Genomic DNA, 12,792 nt, shown 5'->3' with positions numbered 1-12,792 from the left:
CAAATCTGGTGAGGATTGGATTATTTTTGTAGCAAAAAAACCCCAGAAATTAACATCATAGTATGTGTTGAATTATGTTCAATCATAAACTGCAGAATCTCACATTAATGTCATCGTTAAGCAGCTAAATAATATGGAAAATTGTTTGATTTTTAACATGGCATAATGATATTCTCTTTACTTTTTAGAAGTTTAGTTTATAAGCTAAGAATATTGAAATGGAAAGAATATTAAATGTGTTTTTTTAATGTAAAAAAAAAAGTTTTAAGTGCAGAGTCACACGTGAAATACTTACAGGAACATTTCTCAGGATGTAAATCATTTATTTTTTACTATATCTGAGACTTGTAGCTGTTTCTCTGAAAAGCCAATAAAAGTGACTCCCATAAAACCCGCTTGTACCAGACAACACTTTTATTTATGGACCAAAAGAGGTGCAGATGGTGATTCCAGTAAAGACCTGACTGTAACATTCACTACAGTGTATAGAGCTGTTGTTTGAGAAGCACTGGTTTTAAGGTGGGAAACGTGAAGTGGAATTGTTAATGATATCGAACCTGTATGCAGGAAACATCAATTATAGAGAAATGGTGTGTACTGTAACTCAGTTTCAGGGTGATACTGATCTTCTTACAGCCTCGGCATCTTTGTGGAGAGCAACAAATAAAATTCTCAAATCCTCAGAGACTCTTTACCATGAGGTCCATGTAGAACATCCAGTGTTCAGTAGGAGAGAATTGGACTCAAAGCAAATTTTAACTGCTCTAATACAAGATACACACATCAGTATGATTCTGTCAAGCAGACAAAAACATGAACATGATGACATTTTTACACGACGTCCAACTTTCATTTCTTTAGTATTGTACTTCTGGAAGATATAATCAAATGGTTGCTGAAATGTGAGGGGTGTACTTACTTTTGAGAGATACTGTATCTAGCAACTTCAATGTCGCTTCTGTGTAAATGTTTTTTGCTCTTTTTTATTAATATACAACAACTGTCACACAACTGTCATGTCATGTTCCCATGTTTCCTCTCATTTATATGCTTTTTTTGTTGTAAAAACGAGATGTTTTTGGCTCTTGATCTTCTGACATTCTCTAGAAGGAAATTCTCTCAGAAGGTCCAGATGATGCAGAGACCCCAAAAACCCAAGAACTCATTAGAAAGAAACGCATAGGGTCTCATTTTTTCATGGTAAAATTTCTATTAATTATATTTGTTTATTTCAGAAATTATTGTTAAAGTAAAGTTTTTATACAAACAAAATGGCAATCTACAGGTTAAGTTGATATTTTAATGTTGGAATCGATCTTCTAAATAAAACACTGATATTGGATCGATCACATGTCCCTAATTGCAATACTGTCACATCCTACACTATAGCGCCATCTACAGTCTCCTAACACTGTTTAATGCTTCACTTTATAAACCAGAATCCTTTATTACGATGTAAAAAATGTTCTTTCTGAGCAGAAACCTGTCCTCAGTTTTTCCAGCCCAATTAAAGCCCGATTTATTTATAAAACTACAATAAAAACGACTTGTTTGTTCTCCGTTGTGTGTTTTATCGTAAATCTTTCACTGCACTTCCTCCTGCCATACCCACTCATGTGAAAAGCAAACAGGGGGAATTCGGGTTGTATTGTGTATTTATCATATATCATCCATCACCGTTTCTGTGCTGCCAAGCAATATAAAATCCAGACCCTGCAATAAAGAGAGAGAGAGAGAGAGAGAGAGAGAGAGAGAGAGAGAGAGAGAATAGAATGATAGTCACATTGATGTAAAAAAAGCAAATGATGTAGAAAATTCTGTCTCTCTGGTGTCACTTTAAACCACATGATCTGTTCTGACCTTCCAGTGTTGTGGTCTGAGCTTTAATGGATTTTGCCTGAGATCCAGTTTTATTAGTTTGCTGAAACTCAGGATGAAATCGTCCTCCAATGCGGTGATACTGTTGAAGTTCATTAGAAGAACTTGAAGATTTGGTATTTCTGGGAAAGACATTAAAGATTAAAGTGAATAAATAGAGCAATGGGCTGATGATTTATTTGCAAAAATTTATTCATTTACTACTACTATAATAATAATAATAATAATAATAATAATAATAATAATAATAATAATAATAATGATGATGATGATGATGATGATGATGAGGAGGAGGAGGAGGAGGAGGAGGAGGAGGAGGATACTAATACTAATAATAATAATGATGAATACTAATATTTTTATAGATTTACATTATGTTAAGGAGGATAATACTACTATTAATAATAATAATGATTTTTCTACAAATAATACTATAAATGAGGAGAAAAAGGAGGATACAACAACTAATAATAATAATAATGATAATGCTACTAGTTCTAATGATGATGATGATGAAGAGGAGGAGATTATTACTACTGATACTAATGATGATGATACTACTATTGATAATAACTATACTAACACAAAATAATTATTATAATAATAATGTGATAAAACTAGTAATATATAATAATAATAATAATAATAATAATAATAATAATAATAATAATAATAATAAGGTCAAGACAGTTGCATTATTACCTGTTAGGTAACTAATATTTTTTATAACCATCACAAAGACTCACACCTTCATACATGTTTGTCCCTTTGTGTCCTTTTTTTTATAATAAAACTGGTATAATTTGGAAACCGTGTCTACAGCAGATGTTTAACTGACCTGTGAGAGTCTTTGGAATCTTTTCAAAGTTGTTCTTATTCAAATTAATGAAGACCAGCGACTGTAAGTTTTTCCAATCTTCTGGAACATCTTCGATTTTATTATCAGCCAAGTTCAACCACTGCAGACTTCTGAGGCTCCCAAACTGCGGTGGTAAAGTCGTGATGGAGTTGTTACTCAGACTGAGCTTTTGCAGCTTGTCCAGTTTGCCTACGGACGATGGGACAGAAACCAGGCCGCAGTTCGAGGCCCAGAGCTCTCGGAGTTCTCGGAGATCTCCCAAAGCTTCGGGGAGGATGGAGAGAGGGTTGTGGGTTACAGCCAGGTAGGTCAGGTGTTTCAGGGAGCTGATGTTTTTAGGAAGAAGAGTCAGCTGGTTTTGATCCAGGATGAGTTCTTCAAGATGGTCAAGTTGCACAATCTGTAAAAGTTTAGGATGATACAGGAAGACCATATTTCTTTTTTTCTCTTTCATTTATTAAATGTTTTAGGGACAAAAATTTAATAAAAATTTAATCCAAAATGTTTGTAAGCAACAAAGAACCAATGCAACATCAAATGCAGTATAATGCTTTATTTAATAGCATAATAATGAAATATAGATGAATACAGTGCCAGTTGTATATCAGTTGCCCCTACACGACCCTTCTTACCTCCTCCGGGGGTAAAATAAGTCGGTTGTCGTTCAGGAATAATTTCTTTAATGTTTTTAGCTCTGAAACGCGTCCTGGCACTAAAACTAATCCGCGGTGACTGAGATTCAGCGACTCCCATTTCTTCCTGTGACATTCTTCGAGAATTTGATCTAAATCCATCTGCCTTCATTAATTAATCAATAAATTAACATCAAAGTGGACCTGCAGCACAAGTGCGACAGGGCGCGTGGCGTTACCATGGTTACAGTCTAGGCATTTTCCGGTTTCTTTTTTATTCTTTAGGGCTGTTCTCAAATACGTTTTTTATTATTATTATTATAATTAACTTTTGGCTTTACTTTTTAAATAATCTTATATAAACTTACATCATTATATTATAATATAAAGTTATGACCGTGTAGAAATGTGTGGCATTGTGTCACGTGGTATACATAATTATTATTGTTATTTTTTTAGTTATTAAAAGGGCAAGCAGTCTGAATATTTTTGCTCGTTTGTAACGTCATGACCGTTTAATAAATATAATATAACCAGAGAAATGAACTAAAATGCGTTGGTGTTTTTCCGCCTCATTCGGCTAAATCTGTACTCTCATTGGCTACTCGCGTCTGCTTCGAGAGCTGTGATTGGCCAGTGGCATACCCGGAACCGTTCAAACGGATACAGTGTTACGGATACGGATGTTTGTCTTACATTGTATTTATGCAAAACATTTTTTTTTATATATCCACAAATGTAGATTTGTTAGTTTCTCCCTTTTTGAGGCACCTAAAATGATTAAAGAAATGTATTTTAATTCTTAAAAAAAAAAACTATTTTAAAAAGTGTGTTTTTAAGACTCTAAACTTCTGCAACATACTTGGATTGATAATATTTGGATTCATAATTTGTTTAACATGTTTTGGCTTTTTTTTTTGCCTTTATTTATTTTATTCAATGTATTAATAATAATAATAATAATAATAATAATAATAATAATAATAATTATTATTATTATTGTTGTTGTGATATGCTGGTTGGATTAACAGTTAAATGTTAATGTTAATTAACAGTAGAATGATGAGAAGCCTGTTATTTGAAGGTTTAATAAATTGAAGGGGAAAAAGTGTATATATATATATATATATATATATATAAGTTTGTCCTGCATTAATGAAAGCGGTTAAAATATACAATATGTATATTAAATGTTTGTAAAATAACCTGAGTTATGAAATAATGATCATTTTAATTTTATGGTACTTTTTTTATATAATACGTTGCGCAGATCTTTCAGCCAATCCCAGTGAAGAGGGGGCGGGATCTTTTAAAATATGGCCGTGAAAACGATCAGTGTGTAAATCACGTGGGGTCGCAAGAACAAAAAAAACATAAACTGAGAAAAAAATGAGAAAACAGACAGAAACAGAGAAAATATTTGAGTTTTTTTAAATTGAAAAATTTTCCTGCTTCCTCAATGTCGTGTTGTTGTGCAAAACAGACAAGTGGCAGTAACCAATCACGGCTGAGAGGCGGAAAAGGTCAGCCAATCAGAGTGAGGGGGGCGGGACTTAAGGAAACATTTGGTGGTGAAATATAGGGGAAAATCGCGCGTGCACGCAGTCCGCTGCATGTTTATTAAACAACTTTGCAGGAAACATATCAAGTAAGAGAAAGGAGAACATGGAGAAGGACAACCTTTCCCTGGTTTTGCACACTAAAGGAGATCTGAGGCTGGTATGATTTATTCATTTCAATCTAAACTATGATAAAAATGAAACCAGTTTTATTTTGGCCGCTTAATAAATATTAATATTAATGTCATTTGCAGGAACAACGTCCCATACCAGAACCTAGACCTGATGGTACGATCAAAACACCAATGCACGTGAAAAATCCACATTGCACATGCAGGATCTGTGTTTAATGCCCTTTGCCCCTTTGAGTGCTGACTTGCAGAGATGTTCTGGTTTCATGAGCAGCCTGGTGACTCTTTCTGATACTCTATAATATGTTCTGAAATACTGCATGAACATGAGCAGCTGCTAGTTTGGGGTGGTTTAGTGCAGTATTTAGTATAATGTTGGAATGATGATCAGTCATTGATTAAAAAATAAGTAAGGAATCAAACATCAAATAATCTACAATGAACCCTGAAACGTACCACATTCAATGTCACTGTGCCTTTTATCCGTTTATTTGTACAGTATCTCACGAAAGTTAGTACACCCCTCACAATTCAGCAACTATTTTATTATATCCTCTGAAGGAACCATGCTGTAGGAATAAAAGTTGGTTAGTTCCATGCTTTTATTACGTTTTAGATGATGTGTGTGTGTGTGTGTGTGTGTGTGTGTGTGTGTGTGTGTGTGTGTGTGTGTTTTGTTGTTATGAACTTGATTTTTGTGCACAATTTAATATAACTGCTGCATGCAAGAGGTGGTCGTTCAGTGGTCATTGGTTCAGAAGGGTCATAAGTTTCAGTCCCAGCACCACGAAGGTTCCACTGCAGGGGCCCTTGAGCAGGGCCTTTAACCATTAAATACTCGTTTGTAAATCGCACTTGATATGGGCGTATGCCAGAATGCCATAAAATATAAATGCGTGCAACTGCACTGGCTCTAGTTTTAGTATTGTTCTACACTGTAAAGTGTCTTCATGCTCAGAGGAGGTGCAATATAAATTATTATTATTATTACGAGTTACATTAATAATACATGCTAATATACAGTGTACAACATGGTTGTATTGGCTGGACGAGACTAAGCCTTTAGTGCTCCTGTGTCAATTTATGTACAGCAACATTAAAACAGGAAGTGGACCTGTAGCATACACACACAGCTGTTTATCAGTGATGAGTAGCTGCAGCAGCGGTGAACAGTAATGAAGTAAATGTAATGTGTTGCTGTACTTTAGTGTTTTTTTCACGTGTCTGTATTTTACTGAAATGTTTCCATTTAAGAGATTTTTACTGTAACTTCACTACATTTCAGTCAAATATTTCACTTTTTACTACATTTAGTGAAATCAGTCGTTTCTTTTTATTAATGAGGATAAAAACGTAACTGGTGAAACACGCAGCGAGTCACCAATCAGGATCGAGCCCACGCTCTGTTTTACACGTGTTCTGATCGGCGCTCGGTGCATCTACTGATCACCAACATACAGTTCAGCATCAGTTCAACATCAAGCAGAACATTTAGAGAGGAATAAATGATGATGAAACTCAAAATTCGAACTCACCACCACACACGTGACCTCATTTACAGGATTTTTCTGACGTATTTAAAAAGAAGGTTTTTTCCTATTTAAATTTTCAGAGGTTTTACTTCAGATGCACTCGGTGGGGATCTGCGGCTCCGATGTGCACTACTGGCAGAACGGACGGATCGGGGACTATGTGGTTCAGAAGCCGATGGTCCTGGGCCACGAAGCTTCAGGACGAGTGGTCAAAGTGGGATCTTCAGTCACTCACCTGAAACCAGGTTTGATTCAGGATTCACCTGCAGGCCGAAATGGTTCATGCGTATTGGTTTCATGAGGACATTATGTAGTGTGTCTGATGTGTTCAGGTGATATCACACCCATAAACGTTTAGATCTGATTAATGCAGCATCAGCGGTGTTCATGCCGTAAAGTTTAATATGGTGTTAATAATTAATAAATAATAAATTGTTCAGCTCTTTGATAAAACACTTTGGAATCTTATTTAGGTGACAGGGTGGCGATCGAACCAGGAGTTCCCAGAGAAATGGATGAGTTTTTTAAATCCGGCCGTTACAACCTGTCGCCCACCGTGTTCTTCTGCGCCACACCGCCGGACGACGGGAACCTCTGCAGATACTACACGCATAACGCCAACTTCTGCTACAAGTCCGTTTCCTCAAACTGCACGCACCAGATTCAGCTATATCACACAAATAAAGGTTGAGCAGTGGCTTTTGTATTTGTGAGCTCCTCGGGTCCATTTCCATCTCCATTTCTGTTCGCAGGCTTCCCGATAATGTGAGTTATGAGGAAGGAGCTCTGGTTGAGCCGCTCTCAGTGGGGATTCATGCCTGCAGACGAGGCGGAGTGACCCTGGGCAGCACAGTGTTGATCTGTGGAGCAGGTTAATACCCCGGTCTGCTGAGAGCCTGCACTGGTTACACTCTTACATCTACAACACCTGATGGCGTTATGTTTTTTGTAGAATGTGAGCAAAAAACACAAAAATACTGCAGATAGCACAAGACGACAACTACTTCTTATAATTATTAGTACTGGTTGTATTATTAGTGGTCGACCGATAGTGGATTTTTATAGCGATACTGATAGCGAGGTTCGATCAAACTCGCTGATGACCAATTAATCGGCCGATATTTTTTTAACGAATACTGGATCAAAAAAATACAAATATATAATAGTAATGAACTTTATTACAAAAAAACAGTACTGAATCATGAAAATGTGCTGAATTAAATAAATATGAATATATTAAATATTATTACATTTTAAATAATAAATATAATATAGCGACAATGAAGCATGTAAAAACGAGCAGCATGTGGTGTCAGTGATTCGCCTCTAGAGGCCGCTCTTGTAATGACAGCAGACCGGAAGCCGGGAAATACGGCATGGGTTATAGCCGATAGTTTCATCCATCAGTTATAGGTGCTGATTGATTGGCAAAAACGATAAACTGGTTGACCTCTAACTAGTATTATATATATTTTAAATGAATATTAATTAATGCTTACTGCTATTGTATATCACTCGTATTTTAGAACCTTGAGAAGCTTACATTACAATACATTTATACAATTAAGGGGTTTGGCAGACACCTCAATTTTATACACCTGAGCAGTAAAGGGATAAGGGCCTTGCACAAGGGCCCAACAGTGAAACTCAATTTATATTGCACTTTGTGTAGCGATAAAGAGATTATAAAATGTATACGTTTAGTGTGTAAGTTTGTCCCTAATGAGTGAGCCAGTGGTGACTGTAGTGAAGAAAAAAACTACCTGAGATGGAATGCGAAAAAAACTTTGAGAGGAACCAGACACAAAACGGAACCTCATCCTCAACCCCGAACCTCATCCTCATCCTCAAAACGGAACCTCATCATCCTCATCCTCAACCCTGAATGTCCATTTATTATAGATCCATCATTGTTAAGGTGCTGTTCAGTGTCTGGTGCTGAAATGCAGCTCTGTTCATGCAAACCGTGGACCTGAGCCCATTGTAGTAAACTGTTGATATTAATTACAGTCCAAATCCCTAATCATAGTTCTTGAGTTTGTTTAGCAACTTCATAAATCTTCAGGCTGTTTATGTGGAACCATCTTTACACAAAATGGTCTCCATCCTGAAGTAGGGCGCCAGCATGAATAAGCCGGATCAGGAAAGAAGAAAGAGAAACAATTGTTGGGGAAGGTGCACCACGAAAGCATGTTTAAGTACTGCTGGAGCATGAGATTGGGAGTGCTGGGATTTGAACTTATAACCTTTTGAACAGAAGTTTAACATCTTAAACCAGTAAACTAAACGTCTTCTATTACTGTTAAAGATGCTAAATAAATAAATTTCAGATCTTTATTTAAGATGCAGTTTAATATGAAATAACTTAAATATTTCCCCCACACACACTCGTGTCATATTGCTAATACGAATCGAGTAGTTAAAGCCTCAGATGTTCTGTCTCCTGTAGGACCGATTGGCCTGGTCACTCTTTTGGTGGCGAAGTCCATGGGAGCCTCTCAAGTGGTTATAAGCGGTAAGCCTTATGTTGAAGGATAAAAGGTTTTTAAAAGCAGAAATGTGAAACATCCTAACGTTATTTATTTTTTCACATGTTCATGTACCATCAGACCTTTCTGCTGATCGACTGGCCAAAGCTAAAGAGTTGGGTGCTGACTTTGTTCTTCCCGTTAAGAAAGAGGATACACCACAGGAAATGGCCAAGCGTGTGGACGGCCTGCTGGGGGGCATGCCTCACGTCACCATCGAGTGTACAGGGGTCGAGAGCTGCATCCAAACCGCAATCTACGTGAGTTAATATACATCAGAACAATTACTGGCTCCTGGGCACTGTGAATGCTGGATTGTGATTGGATGGAAGGAAGGTCTGAGTTCAGACATCTCCAGTTCTGTACGACGGAGAAGAAAAAATCCAAGGACATAATTTTAAGAGAGGAAGTGTGTCTAAAACAGTGTGTTTGTGTGTACAGGCTACGCGCTCTGGAGGTGTAGTTGTTTTGGTTGGACTCGGTGCTGACATGGCCACCGTGCCTCTCATTACCGCTGCTCTCAAAGAAGTGGACATCCGAGGCGTGTTCCGCTACTGCAACACGTGAGTTTAACTGTGTACAACATAAACAGCCATGAGACCATGAAGGAGCTTCTTATACTAAATCAGAGACATCCAGTGCAACAAATATTTTCCATTCATTATTTAGTTTTTCACAAAATAAAAATGATATACAGTATGTTTGCACTTTCCCTCCCTACCCAAAGAGCACAAGGTTTATTTTTTAATCGTCATCAGACCTTCAGTGCCTTCAGAAGTGTGGAAAAACATCGTTTTTGAGAAACATGCATTAAAAGGCAAAAACCACTGGAATTAGTCCAAATGGGATGTTTGTGTCTCTACCAGATGAACTTGTGTAAGCTGGAGAACAGAAGAGAAGATGTGATCAGACTCCCTCACTCCCACACTCACACATGCAGATTTTTCAATGAGAGTAAAGTTCTGGACATGTATAGATGGTTTGGTCAAATGGATCTTTAGAGCGTTACATTACTGAGTTTGTTGCTTAGAAACAAAAGGAACATGCATGGGTCTCTCAGAAACCATAAAACACTATGTTTCCACACTTTTCACAGACCCTGTAGGTAGCATTTATAGCTAATGTGAGAAAAATACCATTTGTTTATGAACGGTTTAATGAAATAGCTAAATTACTGTACTATATTATAAACACTCAGTACACATACTGAGGATCTCCTTCTCCCAGAACAGTTTAAAAGAATTCTTTCAAATCTGATTAAAATCTCTTCCAGTTTTTACACATTCTACCCCAAATCTTACATAACACACTTTTATACAACTGTGTGTTGTGTTCCCTGTTCAGGTGGCCCGTGGCTATTTCAATGCTGGCCTCCAAGCGTGTGAACGTCAAGCCGCTGGTCACACACCGCTTCCCCCTGGAGCAAGCCGTGCAGGCGTTTGAGACGACCAGACAGGGCATCGGGATCAAAGTCATGCTAAAATGTGACCAAAATGATCAGAACCCATAAAGAGCTTTACTCAGTGCTCTCACTAATGATCTCAACAAGCAGTTAGACAATTTTAATCCATAAAATAAACATTCACGTATTTTATAAATGTATAAAACACACTTTAAAGGCTGTAAGATTGTAAACAAATACATTTTTATAATCAAATGTCTCAGTAACGTTCGGCTGCATTTCAATAAACAACTGCAAAATCGACCTTTTTATTTTTATAAAAAAAAAAAATACGAAGGCAACACCAAACTTAAACGCAGACAAATGCAGAGGTTTGCCAGCTGTTGTATGTTGTGCTGTTGTATGTTGTAATTAAACCACCAGGGGGTAACGGTACTCTACATATCAGAGAAATGGATGATCACGTGACTCAGTGGTTCACAAAGTGTCCTTTATTAATGAATAAAATCATGTCTGGTATTGAGGTTTTATAGTTCGCATGAATACATTTACATTTATAGCGTTTATGTCTCACCTGTTTATCCAGAGCCAATTACAGTAGTGCTTTGAAGTTTATCAGTAAATTATGTTCTGTTACGGGTTCATGTTCCTGGTCATAGATTAAGAATATTATTCGTCTAAAACTCAACTGGGAGTAAATAATTTAAAAACAAGTTTACACACATTTAAGTTCTAATGTTAGAGGTTGTGTGAAAACTGCTAGTGAGAGAGGGATGAGTGGAGCAGTGGTAGAGAATAGAAGGATGGATGGTGCTTTGGTAAAGTAGATGATGAAGGGATGAGTTTGGCAGTGGTAAAGGATGGCGAGATAGTGGTAAAGGATAAAAGGAATAGTAATGCAGTGGTAAAGAATGGAGGGATCAGTGGTGCAGTGGTAAAGGATGGAGGGATCAGCTGTGCAGTGGTAAAGGATGGAGGGATCAGCGGTGCAGTGGTAAAGGATGGAGGGATCAGCGGTGCAGTGGTAAAGGATGGAGGGATCAGCGGTGCAGTGGTAAAGGATGGAGGGATCAGGGGTGCAGTGGTAGAGGATGGAGGGATCAGTGGTGCAGTGGTAAAGGATGGAGGGATCAGCGGTGCAGTGGTAAAGGATGGAGGGATCAGCGGTGCAGTGGTAAAGGATGGAGGGATCAGCGGTGCAGTGGTAAAGGATGGAGGATCAGCGGTGCAGTGGTAAGGATGGAGGGATCAGCGGTGCAGTGGTAGAGGATGGAGGGATCAGCGGTGCAGTGGTAAAGGATGGAGGGATCAGTGGTGCAGTGGTAGAGGATGGAGGGATCAGTGGTGCAGTGGTAGAGGATGGAGGGATCAGTGGTGCAGTGGTAGAGGATGGAGGGATCAGAGGTGCAGTGGTAGAGAATGGAGGGATCAGTGGTGCAGTGGTAGAGGATGGAGAGATCAGCGGTGCAGTGGTAAATGATGGAGGGATCAGTGGTGCAGTGGTAGAGGATGGAGGGATCAGCGGTGCAGTGGTAAAGGATGGAGGGATCAGTGGTGCAGTGGTAGAGGATGGAGGGATCAGCGGTGCAGTGGTAGAGGATGGAGGGATCAGTAGTAGAGGACTGAGAGAAATATATTGTTTTGCTCGTGGAAGGTTTAAGAGTATAACTATAATCACTTTATCTAATAAATAAATAAATAAAATATCACTGCACTAATTGATCTGATATTAATGGTATAAAATAAACGTGTGCTGTGGAGTTTCATTCAGAGTTTCGCGATAAATGTACAGTTTGCAGTTTATTAGTACGGGTTTCATTTTGGCGAGATAAGAACGGGTTGCCATGGTTACCGATGTGATTAGGGTTCAGCTCTGCACACTGTTATGAGAACGTCTTGCACTTATCTGAAGAGGCCTCCGGAGCCTGCAGGAAGACAGTCAGGTAATCAGCCGAATGATCTTCTCGGAGAGACGTCTGTGAATTGTGCAGTATGGAAAAGAAACTGGACTGAGGTTATTTTTCGAAATGCTTCCAGATTATTATCAAAGCAATACATTTGATTGTATAAGACTTCTTGGGGTGAAGAAGCATGACATTTTTCCTTCATTAGATTTCGGAAATCCAAACCTGTTCCAGCCTGACAATGCAACCCCTGTGCAGAAAGCCTGCTCCATGAAGATGCATGGGTTGGTGTGGAAGATCTCCTGCTATTGAGCTGTGGAACACTGACTGCTTCTCAGCTCACCTTCATCAACATCTGACTTTACTC

At 38.1% G+C, this 12,792-nt stretch overlaps 2 protein-coding genes across 2 annotated transcripts; one reads left to right on the top strand and one right to left on the bottom strand.

The window, feature by feature from the left end:
* Nucleotides 1–378: 378 nt before the first annotated feature.
* On the bottom strand, nt 379–3,657 carry si:dkey-1h4.4 (leucine-rich repeat-containing protein 40). Its single transcript, XM_046840618.1, has 4 exons — nt 3,370–3,657; nt 2,717–3,137; nt 1,861–2,000; nt 379–1,713 (listed from the first exon to the last, which is right to left on the bottom strand). Exons 1-4 carry the CDS (start codon nt 3,529–3,531, stop codon nt 1,660–1,662), a joined length of 777 nt encoding a protein of 258 aa, XP_046696574.1. The 5' UTR covers nt 3,532–3,657; the 3' UTR covers nt 379–1,659.
* Nucleotides 3,658–4,921: 1,264 nt separating this feature from the next.
* sord (sorbitol dehydrogenase) lies at nt 4,922–10,824 on the top strand. The gene is made up of 9 exons (XM_046841079.1): nt 4,922–5,088; nt 5,183–5,216; nt 6,672–6,836; nt 7,065–7,224; nt 7,344–7,462; nt 9,041–9,106; nt 9,201–9,379; nt 9,561–9,682; nt 10,464–10,824. Exons 1-9 carry the CDS (start codon nt 5,035–5,037, stop codon nt 10,627–10,629), a joined length of 1,065 nt encoding a protein of 354 aa, XP_046697035.1. The 5' UTR covers nt 4,922–5,034; the 3' UTR covers nt 10,630–10,824.
* The last annotated feature ends 1,968 nt before the right edge of the window (nt 10,825–12,792 follow it).

This window comes from Silurus meridionalis, chromosome 26 (genome assembly GCF_014805685.1).
Source record: "Silurus meridionalis isolate SWU-2019-XX chromosome 26, ASM1480568v1, whole genome shotgun sequence".
NCBI classification, from domain to species: domain Eukaryota; kingdom Metazoa; phylum Chordata; class Actinopteri; order Siluriformes; family Siluridae; genus Silurus; species Silurus meridionalis.
Note: the sequence above shows the minus strand (reverse complement) of the source record. Positions and strands in the feature narration are given on the sequence as shown.

Excerpts from the sequence above, each read along its gene's own strand:
- si:dkey-1h4.4 (XM_046840618.1), bottom strand. The coding sequence starts at position 3,531 with ATGGATTTAGATCAAATTCTCGAAGAATGTCACAGGAAGAAATGGGAG. Across the intron at positions 3,138-3,369 it reads TTATTTTACCCCCGGAGGAG|ATTGTGCAACTTGACCATCT; the intron begins GTAAGAAGGGTC and ends AAACTTTTACAG. Across the intron at positions 2,001-2,716 it reads GATTCCAAAGACTCTCACAG|AAATACCAAATCTTCAAGTT; the intron begins GTCAGTTAAACA and ends TGTCTTTCCCAG.
- sord (XM_046841079.1), top strand. The coding sequence starts at position 5,035 with ATGGAGAAGGACAACCTTTCCCTGGTTTTGCACACTAAAGGAGATCTG. Across the intron at positions 5,089-5,182 it reads CTAAAGGAGATCTGAGGCTG|GAACAACGTCCCATACCAGA; the intron begins GTATGATTTATT and ends TGTCATTTGCAG. Across the intron at positions 9,683-10,463 it reads GTGTTCCGCTACTGCAACAC|GTGGCCCGTGGCTATTTCAA; the intron begins GTGAGTTTAACT and ends TTCCCTGTTCAG.